Source organism: Hemitrygon akajei, chromosome 7 (genome assembly GCF_048418815.1).
Source record: "Hemitrygon akajei chromosome 7, sHemAka1.3, whole genome shotgun sequence".
NCBI lineage: Eukaryota > Metazoa > Chordata > Chondrichthyes > Myliobatiformes > Dasyatidae > Hemitrygon > Hemitrygon akajei.
In genome coordinates, this window is record NC_133130.1 from 47,353,857 (window position 1) to 47,366,947 (window position 13,091).

The 13,091-nt window shown below is 35.9% G+C and overlaps 1 protein-coding gene across 2 annotated transcripts in view; it reads left to right on the forward strand.

Moving 5' to 3' along the window:
* The window catches only part of rab3gap2 (RAB3 GTPase activating protein subunit 2 (non-catalytic)), an 88,693-nt gene that overhangs the window by 22,239 nt on the left and 53,363 nt on the right, over positions 1 to 13,091 (forward strand). Inside the window, exons 3-8 of one of the 2 annotated variants that reach the window (XM_073050794.1) lie at positions 1,010 to 1,133; positions 2,365 to 2,446; positions 3,805 to 3,852; positions 8,043 to 8,118; positions 10,223 to 10,324; positions 12,436 to 12,535. In XM_073050794.1, coding sequence (XP_072906895.1) covers positions 1,010 to 1,133; positions 2,365 to 2,446; positions 3,805 to 3,852; positions 8,043 to 8,118; positions 10,223 to 10,324; positions 12,436 to 12,535 — 532 coding nt within the window. Of the gene's footprint in view, positions 1 to 1,009; positions 1,134 to 2,364; positions 2,447 to 3,804; positions 3,853 to 8,042; positions 8,119 to 10,222; positions 10,325 to 12,435; positions 12,536 to 13,091 lie in introns of those variants that run through there. The other variant, XM_073050793.1, reaches the window with a different exon arrangement.

Consider the following 13,091-nt stretch of genomic DNA (forward strand, 5'->3'; position numbering starts at 1 on the left):
CGGAAAGCAGAGTGAGGGAGGAGGAGTAGGAAAGATGTGGTTAGGGGTAGGAACCCGTTGTAGATGGCTGACATTGCTTAATTGGTCTTGCCAAACATCAACCAGCTTTTACAGGTTCCCCTCTCTCCATCTTCTTATTCTGACCTCCTTTCCAAACCTGATGATGGGTCTCGGCCAGAAATGTCAACTTATTCACCTACACAGTTGCTACCTGACAATGAAAATTAGTTTAAATGGAATTTGAAAAATAGCAGATTTGCTATGCTGTTATGTTTGCAAGAAAAGATTAAGAAAATATGACATTGTTTGTGCTCAAGTTCCTTTTTTAAATGGGTTTAAGAAGCTCTCCATTGAATATTTTGCTGTACTTGCATGATAGTTTGAAGTTTAGCTATCAGTGCAAGCAAAGCTTTGTCTGAGTATTTAATGTGTCTGAGTATTCAGTCTAAGTTCACTTAAAGTTGAAATATTACAATTGGGTTTAATTGTTGACTTAAAGTTTTACTTTGTAAAGTATCTTCCCTGTTAAATTCATAAGACTGACGATTGTTTGTAATGCATGGATTTGCACTACTTGCCCATACAAATATGTTTCTTGATTATATTGGTTCTCTTTTATGGTTAGATCTATAAACAAATGTATGAATAACAATATCCTGAATTTCTAACATTTATTGAACCCACATTAAACCTAGTAAACCCACATTATTATTTGATCTATTTTCAATGCATAGTTGAAAATGTGATTTACATTTGTGTACAATCTATTTACAATCCTATTCTTGCTTTAAGAATTTAATTTTCTGATACCTTGGCCATTGTGTTTGCCTAAGGTATTGTTGCTCATCTGGTTTAACTAATTTCCTGTTGTTTGGATGTGTCAATAATCATTTGAAACTATCAAGAACAGCTATCTTAAAACTATTTAGTATTTTTCCCACCTTCTCCACCCCCCATCCCATTAGATTGCTATCAATTGATTTACCTCTCATTTTAAAATTTGTTTTAGAAGGAAGATAACTCTCCAAGTAAGGCACCAGCTGTATCATGGTTACAAGACTGTGTGATATCATTGTCACCGACAAATGACCTAATGGTGATGGCAAGGGATCAGAAAGCTGTATTCCTAGTGCGTAAGTGATATTCCTTCTGTGAAATGTGATCAAGTCTAGGTTTAAAAATACACATACAGTTTTCATTGTTACTAAGAAGAAATTTGTAGATATTGGAATTATGGAATAATATACACCTAGAAATATTGTTTCTCAGTATCTTTAGAGGCTATCAGAATAATCGTTTTGTTGTTTTCTAGCTCTGTGCTAGCTTAACTATTTGCATTTTTATCTTTTCAATTTTAATACAAGGTCCTGAACCTCAAATGTTACTCAGGTGGTGTCTGACCTGAATATTATCATCATTTTTTTGCTTTAGTACATAGAACAGTACAGCACAGAAACAGGCCCTTCAGCCCACAATAGCTCTGCCAAACATGATGCCAAACTAAACAAATCCAGTCTGCCTACAGTTGTGTCTATCGAAAAGTTATCTGCTTCCATGACCATGTCTGTTAGTGCATTCCAGGCACCTAAACTCTGTGTGCATTTATATATAAAAAATACTATTTCTGCACATCTCCTTTAACTTTGTTCCCCCTCACCTTGAATCTGTGTCCTGTGGTATTTGACATTTCTACACTGGGACAAGGATTCTAATTGTCTACTATATCTTTGCCACTCAATATTATAAATGTCTATCAGGTCCAGAGAAAACAAGCCAAGTTTGCCCAAGGTCTCATAGCAAATATCCTCTATCCAAGATAGCATCCTGATAAACCTCTTCTGAACCTTTTCTAAAGTGTCCGCATTCTTCTGAAGGGGCAACTAGAACTACACCCTTCAAATGTGACCTAACTGGTTTTATATTTCTGCAACATGACTTATTGACGCTTGCACTCATTGTTTCAATCAGTAGAAGCCAAATGCAGCCTTTATCATTCTATCTCCTTGTGTTGCCAGTTTCAGAGAGCTTTGGACCAAGATGCATCAATGGTCATGTCATTAACTGTATACTTTCACCTTGTATTTGACCTCCCAGAGTGTAGCATGTTACACTTGACCAGATTAAGCTCCATCTGATGTTTCTCTGTCTAAATTTGTGCCTCCTGATCTATATCCTGTTGTATCTTTTGACAACCTTCCTTACTATCTGCAGCTCTACCAATTTTTGTGTAACTCAAACTTGTTTAAAAATGATATAAATATTATATTAGTGAAAGTTCTGCTTGTAAATTTAAAACTTTAAAGTTTCATGAAATAAAATAATTTCAAATTTGAATGTTCACTTTTTAAAATATTTGTCTTTTAGCAAAATGGAAGAATAATGAAAAAGGTAAAAATGAAATGCAATATTGTGTTACCTGGAGTGGTTCCTTGAATGTTGAAGAAGGGTGAGTGTTCATTGACAAGAATTCTGGATTTAACTTTTGTATTTTTAATGACCATGTTGAGTTAAAACAATCATTTGCAAAAGCTGTATGGATGTTGTAAAATTAAAAAATATACAGATGCTGGTTTTAGCATTTGTATTAGGCTAGAGATAGAGTTATGGAAAGCCAGCAGCTTAGAAAGTGGAGGAAACACTTTTGATATGTCTTAAAAAAGATTACTAATTGCAGTTTAATACTTTGTGGATCTTAAGTTAGCTAAAGGTGTAGCTTTCTGTAAGGTAATCATACAACACATTGAATGATTTACTGGATAATAGGAATGATAGCATAAATTTTGTCATGCTTTATCAAACATCATCATAGTGTATACTCAATTTAAATACAAACACTCTTTGTACTTGTAATAAAAAATGTTATTTTTAAACTCAAGGACTTTTCTAGTTTCTTCCAAAGTAACTTTAAATTATGGAAAGTTAGGGTTTGGGGGAATGTGTAGTACTATAATTTGAGAAAAATAATAGAAAAATTCACATTACCTATTTTGTTTGAAGTAGTTGACTAATATTGGGATTTTTCATCAGTAAAATTTTTTCACAAGTCTTTAGGATAGGATCAAGTGCCTGGGAGCGGGGATTGGAGTGCTATAATCAGCCATGTAAACAGAATGGCTCATGGAAATTGTAAATACTCGGATCATCCACAACCCTGTGCTTGGGTCCCTGTCACAAATTTTCAGATATTCAAACAGGTTCTCACTGCCCTAGTAGGGAATCTCACTGATATTGTGCTTTTTCATTAGTTTCAATGACAAGTCTATTATCAGCGTTCAGTCATGAAATATGCTATGAACTGTTGACAAAACTTTGGGATTTCTATATTGTTGTAGAAATTCCTAAGGACCTGTTAGTTATATAGGGGAAACTAATGTTAATAGGAATGTGGCATGTCAGCAGTTTCCCAGTCAAACCTGGCTAGTATCTGTTGAGAGTCTGAATTTTATGAGTCTTAGTAAATGGATAAGTTGTTAAAGATGTACAGATATATTGCAATAACCTGTTAATTTCATGTAATTTGTAATTTTTGAACTGGGCTCTAGTTGAGCTGTTAGCTATTTTTGATGTTGCATTTTTCTTGAACTGTTCTTAATTGCCTACTGATGAAGTGGGGTTACAGTGGGACAGTTTTCAGTATTCTAAATTTGTGGGTTTTTTTTAATATAAAATGCCAAGTTTGGTTTTATAAACACAAAACTTTGGTTGGCTAACTTCGCTGAGCCATAACTTTACCCGTTGAATTCCTTGTGATGAATGAAATGCTACGGGTATTAGACATCTGATATGATTTCCTTTTTTTTCTAGTGAATGTGTCAGTAGTGCAATTTGCATACCGTTAGCAAGTCAGAAGAGGTAAGTATTTTTGCTTTGAAGATCTCTGTGCAAATCAATAAATATTGGCAATACCAATGCTCACTGAGTTGCAGGCAAAGTTTGCTAATAGTAGTTCTGTACAACAAATATTTAAAGTCATTGTTATCTTTTGGTTTGTTATTTAAAACTTAAAATCCTGTTTATTTCCTGTGATTTGTTATGATTGACTTAAAAATATTGAGGTGTTATATCTGGCATTGGAAAACATATGTTGGCACATTTTATTCTCAAAATATGCTACACTTAATGACAGTATTAATGGTCCAAAAATGCCATGTACACAAACTAAGTGGATTTTTTCTATTCAGCATCCTTTTAATAAAACTTGTCCATAATTCTAGTTGTCCTCTGTCATTTTTAGTAGATAAGTTTTCTTGTTAACATGTGATCTTTTGAAATTGATCTACCTTATTGGTTCAGCAATAATTATTTTCAAGCACCAAATCCATATTATGATTTTACTATTGGCTCTGCTAACTAGTAATATTTGTTTAGTTCTGCACACTGCACTATTTCTGTTTCGAATTTGGCTCTTGCTGAATTAAATGAGCGGAATATATATTTGAGTACTATTGAGTTGAGTACACGTCTTTGGGCTCTCCTTGATGTTTTTTGGTGTCGTTTTATTAAAGGTGGTTTTGGCCTCATCTTGTGATACTGCACATAATCAACTTCTATTGTTCGTTCCTATTTAAACAGAGAAAGTAATGATAAGATGAAATAGATAAACAAACAAACTTTATGAACTGTAACATTCCTTGAACTGTTTCGTGATAATAGGAAGGGAATTCACTGTGCAAGATGGAGAGGATCAAGAATTAGAGCCCAATTTCATTCTTGAAATCCGTAGATTCTACCTTAACTCTGTGACAGGGTTAAGAGTGCAAAGGACCAGGTTATATTCAACAATGAGATACCAAACAACTGAAGAAGTGTTGAGAATTAAAGTGAAAATACAGGTTCAAGCAGCATGTATTAAACAGATAATGAATTCTACTGCATTAATTAAAAACTTTACTATATCCACAAGTGACTGATGCAGGAAATTAACAATTAGAACATTGATATAGAAATCTACAACACATTATAGGCCTTTTAGCCCACATTGTTGTGCCGACCATATAACCTACTCTAGAAACTGCCCAGAATTTCCCCAGTGGATAGCCCTCTATTTTTCTAAGCTCCATGTACCTGTCTACGAGTCTCTTAAAAGACCCTATTGTATCCGCTTCCATCACTGTCATCGGCAGTGCATTCCATGCACCCACCACTCTCTGTGTGAAAAACTTACCCTTGACATCCCCTCTGTACCTATCCAAAACTATGGCCCCTCATGTTATCCATTTCAGTCCTGCAGAAAAGCCTCTGGCTATCCACAAGGTCGATGCCTCTCATCATTTTATACACCTAATCCTCCATTGCTCCAAGGAGAAAAGCCAAGTTCACTCAACCTTTTCTCATAAAGCACACTCTCCAATCCAGAGAGAGAACCACAAACCTCCCGTATTGAAGCTCAGAATAACAAAATATTTGCTTTGAAGTTAGTCAAAACTAAAGCTTTTGCAACTACTTCTGGCAGAACTGCCAAGTGAATAATTAACCTTGTACATCCCCCACCTTCTCAGAAGCCCATCTTCAGCCAATTCAATTAGTTACAGGTGTTACTAAATTAAATTTGAGAGCAGTGGATTTGCCAGAGGTTTATAGAGTCAAATACCCTGGCAGAAGTCTTGAGCTCCTGTGCTTCTAAACCTGTTGTTCAATATAACCGCCTCATAACCTTCGGGAAACTGCTCTAAGTGCTTGTCCAATAGAGGAGAATGTACCTAATCTGAATTGTGCTGGTAATCACTATCTAAGTGGTGGAATGGGGCATTTAACAATGCCGTGAAGTGTTCTCAATCTCTGGTTACCTGTTTTCCCAGGCACTCTCTGGGTTCCGTTAGACATTTTATTTTTCTGTTAACTTTCTTCACATCTAATGACCAAACATGCACTGAAGAGCTGAATTTTGTGATTTTTCTTAAACCACCACCATGCCCAAAGGCTCACAGAAGCCAAGTGTGGCATCAAATAGCTGAAGAACCTTTAGTAAGTTGCCACAGTGCATCTTGAATGTGGTACGCAATGCAATGATGATACACTGGTGGTGGAGGGAATAAATACATGCAGGTGTCAGCCGGATACATTATCCTGGAGTATATCAACTTACTTGAGTATGGCTAGATTGTCACCTCGGCCAGTGGTGAGTCTCCAGCTGCAAAATACTTGTCTTCTGACCAGCTCCTATAAACACTTTTATTTGGCTGAAGTTTTTGGCCAGTATTAACCCTAGTATATTGATAGCAAATTCAGTAACCGTAATGATGTTAAATATCAAGGTGATGGTTTTAATTGTTTTTCCTTTCTTTAAGGAGGAAGTCTTTTTTTTGTTCCTGCTGCCATATATTAATTCATCAAACCACCATGCCTTTGAATTCACTTCTGCGAAGCCTCTTCCAGTAACGCCTATACTGAAGAAGTTCAGATCTTCTCTCCGACGGGAGTTCAGCGAGAGCCTCTCTCTCTGCTCCAAACCTACTATTTCTTTGGCCCTGAAACTCTTGGCTCTACTTTATCCCTCCCCCCACTTCTTATCCCCCCTCGACCATCCTATGTTACTTCACTCCTGATGAAGGGTTTTGGCCCGAAACATCGTTATTACCTCCTCCCATAAATGCTGTCTGGCCTGCTGAGTTCTGCCAGCATTTTGTGTTTTTTATTTTTTTACCATGTAGAAACCTTGTTAAATAAACCCTTTGAAAGTCTAAACGTTCCATGCTCACAATATTCCCATTAGGAAAATAAGACATATAATCAAAATTTCTCAAAATAATGGGAGTTTTTACAAAATTAACCATGTTTACTTTATGCCACTTTACAATCGTAAATGCTTATAGCAGAATAATGAACAGCTGCCTACTTCCCTCCCCACCCCCAGCCCCCACTGTCACTCCCCTGAGTAGAAAGAAACAGACAACAATAAAATAATTTTGCAACAACATATAAGCAAGTCTAAATATTTCTGCACCAGTTGTCATGCTTGAGCTTGGGACTTAACTATATTGTTGAAGAAAGATCTGCATTTGTATAGTATTTTGTGCAATCCTACTGCATCCTAAATAACTGAAGAATGCTTTTTGTTTGTATTTTAATGTTATTGAGTTATTTGAAACTTGGAGGACAACTTTCAGCTGAGTGTGATAATAATCTGAGAATATGTTTTAGCCATGTTGATTAATTGTCAGGTCAAGCCTTATTTCCTGGGTCCTGGTTATATATAAAGCAGCAATACACACAAAATGCTGGAGGAACTCAGCAGGCCAGGCAGCATCTACAGAAAAGAGTAATCAGTCAACGTTTTGGGCTGAGTGCCCGGATGAAGGGTCTAGAACCGAAATGTTGAAATTATTCTTTTCCATAGATGCTACCTGGCCTACTGAGTTCCTCAGGCATTTTGCGTGTATTACTTTAATACCGCATCTGTAGATTTTCTCTTGTATATATTTAAAGCAGTACAAGATGCTCAGTGGATAGATTAATAAAATGGTGCCTCCAAATGGATAGTTAGTGGATATCTGCCAAATGACAGATGAGCTACCTGTGAGTCAGTTGCCTTTCGTGTGTGAGTGAGTGAGAGATTGATTGTGATTTCACTAAATCCCTTTGATCAATAAATTGCCTAGTATGCAAAGTAACTCAACTAACTCAGTGCTATTAAAGCTCAGCGCAGAGTGGAAAGTAGGTTGCTGTATTTTGCTAATCATGTCTCTTTTAATTATGTTTAGAGATATTGGCTAAAATAATTGATATGATTCTTCTCTCTACTTAATTGTTACCCAAAATCTTTACTATCTCTGCTGTAGAAAACAGCTGGGCATTAACTCTCATTTGTAAGAGTCTGTGATAATGTTACATTCTTGCTGTTCAGAACTATCATACAAAATTATTGTGCTAAATTTACATGATAATTTTGAGAGTTAAAGAAACAGAATTGCCAAAGGTACATGTAGAGAGAGAATGTGGCCTAGAACATTATCATTGGTTTTGATAAAACCTTGTTGCAGTGCAGTTTAAGATTTAATTCTGAAAATGCTAAATTTAATGATAATCTCTTTTACAATTGATAGAAGTTCCACAGGACGACCAGACTGGACGTGTATAATTGTTGGTTTTACCTCGGGATATGTACGATTTTATACTGAGGTAATGAAGTCATATGTTCAATTTGAGAAGGAATTTTAATATTAACATAAAAATAATTATTCTGATTAAATACTTAAAGGAAATTTTCAATCATGTTGTGTAGAATGACATGGCTTGACTGTGACTTACATATACTGTGTTGCTTTTATACTTATCTCAAAGATAATATAACTTTGTGAATATGATACTGATTTACCTGTTGCATGACTGAGCTTCATATTATAATAACAAAAAAATCCCAAAAGGCTGTATTTATTCTGGGCTGATTCATTTGTGATCCAAAAATGCGCAAGATATTGAAAGCCCGACAAAGTGGGAAGGTCAGTCATAGAATATTGAAGCTTAGTATGTTTGAGTCAGACGTACATATGTAAAAACAAATTCTGTAAAACAAAGATACTTTCAAAAATAGTTAAATGAAAAGTTTCTAAATCTTAAATTATAAAGAGCAGCAAACTGTAAAAAAAAAACTAAATCAAATTAATATTGGGTATGGCCTTTAAAACTGCATCAGTTATCTTAGGTATGTCATAGAGTTTTATAAGAAAATCAGCTGGTGGTAGTTCTAAGCATCTTGGAGTACTTGCTGCAGTTCTTCTGCAGACCTTGGCTGTCCTACTTGCTTCTGTCTCTCCAGGTAATCCCAGACAGCCTCAATGATGTGGAGATCAGGGCTTTGTGGAGACCATACCATCTGTTGCAGAACTTCTTGTTCTTCGTTTTACTGAAGATAGTTTTTTATGACCTTGGTCATGTGTTTGGGGTGATGTGTCCTGCAGAATGAAATTGGGACTGATCAAGCACCTTCCTGATGGTATTGCATGGTGGATGGGAATCTGCTTGTACTTCTCAGCATTGAGGATTCCATTAATTCTGACCGGATCATCATCTCCATTTGTAGAAATGCAGCCCCAACCCGGCAAGGAACCTCTGCCACACTTCACTGTTGGCTGTGGACACTCATCCATGTAGTGCTCTACAAACTGCATCCTGTTTGAGCCAGAAATTTCTCATTTTGACTTGTCTGTCAGAACATTTGCTGCCAATGTTCAGCACCCTAGTCCTTGTGTTTTTGTGCTTAGATGAGTCTCTTGGCTTTGTTTCTACTTTGGAGGAATGGCTTTTTGGCAGCAACTCTTCCATGAAGAGCACTTCTTACAAAACTCCAGACTGTAGAGTGGTGTACTTGGGTTTAAGTGATTTTCTGTGAGTTCAGAGCTGATAGCAGTGCTGGACTTCTTCCAATTTAGAAGGGACGTCAATTTGATATATCTCTTGTCTGCTGTACTCAGTTTCCTTGGCTGACCACTGTGTTTCTGGTCCGCAACCCATTTCTTTGCTTCTTCAGAAGAGCTTGGTCAGCACATCTTAAAACTCCTGTCTGCCACAAAATTTCTGCCTGGGAGTGACCTTGCTGATGCAGGATGACCACCTTGTGTCTTGTTGCTCGGCTCACCTTTGCCACAGTGTTAGAATTGATGATTTGAAGGTTAAACTGTCAAATGTGCCACACCCTTACCTCTTAGTTTGGTTGTCCTTCACCCAGTTTGATTCCTTCTACACCAGTTTCTGTTTCAGTTAATCAGTTAAGTTCATTCAACTCATTATGTTGTTGATCATTAGCACCTGTTTGTTATCTTTGTTTAATCATGGACTGGGCTGTATATCTACCAAGAAATCAATTTTTTATTTGAAAAGTGTTCTATTACTTAATATGTTATCTCTTTAGAAATTAATGCACCTCCTTTTTTAGTTAAGGAGACCAGTTCCATGTTTAGCACTTCAGATATGTTGTCAGTTGTCTTCCAGTTTAGTATTTAACTTGTCTTGAAATTAATGCTATTACTCTTGGCTTTTTCTAATAACTTGCAGTACCTGCAAACACCTATTGAAATATAGCCACTGTCTTTCCTTCTTTATAGCTGCATCAATATGCTGTGTCCAGGTTAGGTCCTCAAAGATATTGACACCCAGGAGTTTGAAAGGAACCTTCTACATAATCCTGCTAAGCATGTGTTAAGATTAATGAAATGTATTACAGCTTAGTGCTTTCTAAAACATTCAATTTAAATGTTGTTATAAAATTTTCTGTTTTTTTTTACAGAATGGAGTTCTTCTTTTAGCACAACTTTTAAATGAAGACCCAGTTTTGCAATTGAAATGTCGAACTTACGAGATACCTAGGCATCCTGGTGTCACAGAGCAGGTAAGTAACAAGCATTGTTAGATGACGTAAGATGCTCTGAGTATTAAGCATTCATGCACATTATTGAATATAGATGATTGTCTTTTTAGTAATTTTTCTTTGGATACCTGGTGTGGTGCACCTATCCTAGTATTTAAATATAAGTTTTGAAAAAAATGTTCAAATTACTTGGTTTGCACTTAGTAAGTATTTTAAGTATGTTGAAGTAGAGTGTATTATTATATGTATAAGTACATGTATGCACAAGCATTATACATAAATTATACACAATTTTTATAAAACGGAACCTGATTAGAGCAAAAAAAGCCCATTTTAGTGCAAGATGATGAAAGTGGCCAGAGTGGTGCTAAACTGTAGTGATTAGGGCTTTGCCATTTGGTTCAAGTAGCTGTTTTTGAAGCTGATGGTGTGGGACTTAAGAATTCTGTACTTCTTTCTCAACGGTAGCTATGAAAGGATAGCATCAGCTATATGGTATCTTTTGCAATGAATATTACTTTCTTGAGCCAGTATCTCCTGTAGATACCACCGATGGTGGAAAGGGATGTTCCTATAATGGACAGAGTCCACTACTCTTTGAGCTCACTGTGATCCTTGCTTTCAAAATGCCGTGCCAGACCATGATGCAACCAGTTAGGAGACTTCCAGCAGTACATCTGTAGAAATTTAGTGTCTGTGACAAGCTGAACCTCCTAAGAAAGTAAAAATGCTGGGCTCAGGACAAGTCACCAGCAATGTCAGCCTCCAAGAATTTAAACTTCCAGTTTCCTCAATATAGACTGATGCGTTCACTGTTCTTTTCTTCCTGATAGCAAGTCAGCTCTTTAGTTTGTTGATGTTGAGTGAGTGGTTGTTATGGCACTACTCAACTGTGTGTCCTATCTTACTCTGGTATACTGACTCATTGCCAGCTGTGATTCATCCAACGACAGTAATGTCATTGACATATTTGAAGTTGGTATTGAATTTGTGCTTAGCTATTCGGCCATGTTTGAATAAAGAATAGATGAGGAGGCTAAGCACACAGCCTTGAGGTGCACCTGTGTTGATGGTCAGTGAGGAGAAATTCCTTCGGATGAGGAAATCACGTATCCAGTTGCAGAGTGAGGGACAGAGACCCATGTCTTTTAGCTTGATGATGAATTGGGATGTGATGATTGTGTTGTACGTAAGACTTTAGTTAATAAGCAGTAGCCTGAATGTGATCCAGTGTAGAAAGAATTACATCTGCTGTTGAACTGTTGTGGCACTAACAAATTTATGCAGGTACAGTTTACATATTAATAACCATCAGATTTCTACTGTAATAGTAGATTATTTTCTTTAATCAATGTATGTTTTGTATTTTTTTTAAATAAAAAAAGTCTTGATGCTTTGTGCCTACTATTACATTCAATAACATATAGGAAATATTCCTGGTACAAAATATTAAATAATCTAGCCACTGGGCATGAGAGAAACAGACTAAGTTTAGTGAAAATTTTAAGTAAATATCCATGGTTGATTCATTTTCTTCAAAACAAGATTGCATTGCTTGGAAGTGACCGATACCATATTTGTATAACTATTGAAAACATATTTTATTTCAGCTTGCTGTGTTTGCTCATATCCATCTACTTCAAATAAACTGGCTTGTGGGGAGAAAATAATGAACTTTTGTGCTGTCCGTCTGCAGTAAAAATGTTTGAAAAGCATATTAATCACTATTAAAGAAGGAGCACAGTGATTCTTTGTACAGAGCATATCTGCTTATTTGTTTTGGAGTGGCTTTATACATTCTTGCGTGAATATTTCCAGTGGGAAAATGCAAACAGTTTTTCAGCAACTTTTTTTTTGCAAAAGGTGACCATTGACTGCAAAGGTATTTTACCTTGTTGTTTAAAAATGATTAGAATAAAAGTGATCAGCTTTGATTTGCCATCTCAGTGAGAGAGTGGATTTGGAACTGCTGTTTGTAAGTTCTCAAATTTGAGGAGTTTTTTTTTAAACTGCTGTTTATTATAAGCATGTTCTAGATAACAGTAACGTGGCTTGACACCTAACTAGAATTATATTTTCCATTTCCTCCCTTCCCACCTCTTCTCCCTTCCTCCATCCCACCCTCCATGAAGCATGAAGAACTGAGCATTTTATATCCATTTGCTCTTGTGACAATAGATGGATTCAGCCTCTTTCAGTCACTTCGTGCTTGTCGAAACCAAGTAGCACGAGGTAATTTTTATTTATAAAATATTTTAACCAGTAGAATTGTATCTACAGTAAGATTTTTAAGTTAACTTCTGGGTTATGTCTGAAAGGTTCATATTATGTTTATATTCTTGGCATAATTGAAGTTTTTGAGTTGTTATACTCAAGGTCTTTTGATTAATGTCCCATTAGTATGCTTCTGCAAAAACTTGATTTGCAAGTTTCTCTAACTCTACAATAATGATTTTTGTATTCGTAGTTAATTTGAACCTACAATCTATAAAAACATTTTGTATAAATATTAATTTGAATACTAAGTGTATGAAATACACAAAAATAGAAATGATGTATGGATTACAAATCTTTTTGACAGTGTGCTGAAAATGTAACATTGTGTGACAATGTAACAGAACAATTATTCTGGCAGGATTATGACTCATTTTTAAAATTGTTATGCATTTACTTCATCACAAAGAAAACACTTTTATTTCAGTTTTGTAACTGAAGGATTGTTGAATGCTTTATTGTAATGAGCATGACAGTGTGCCTTCATGGTGTAACCACAAAGGTCAAGATTACT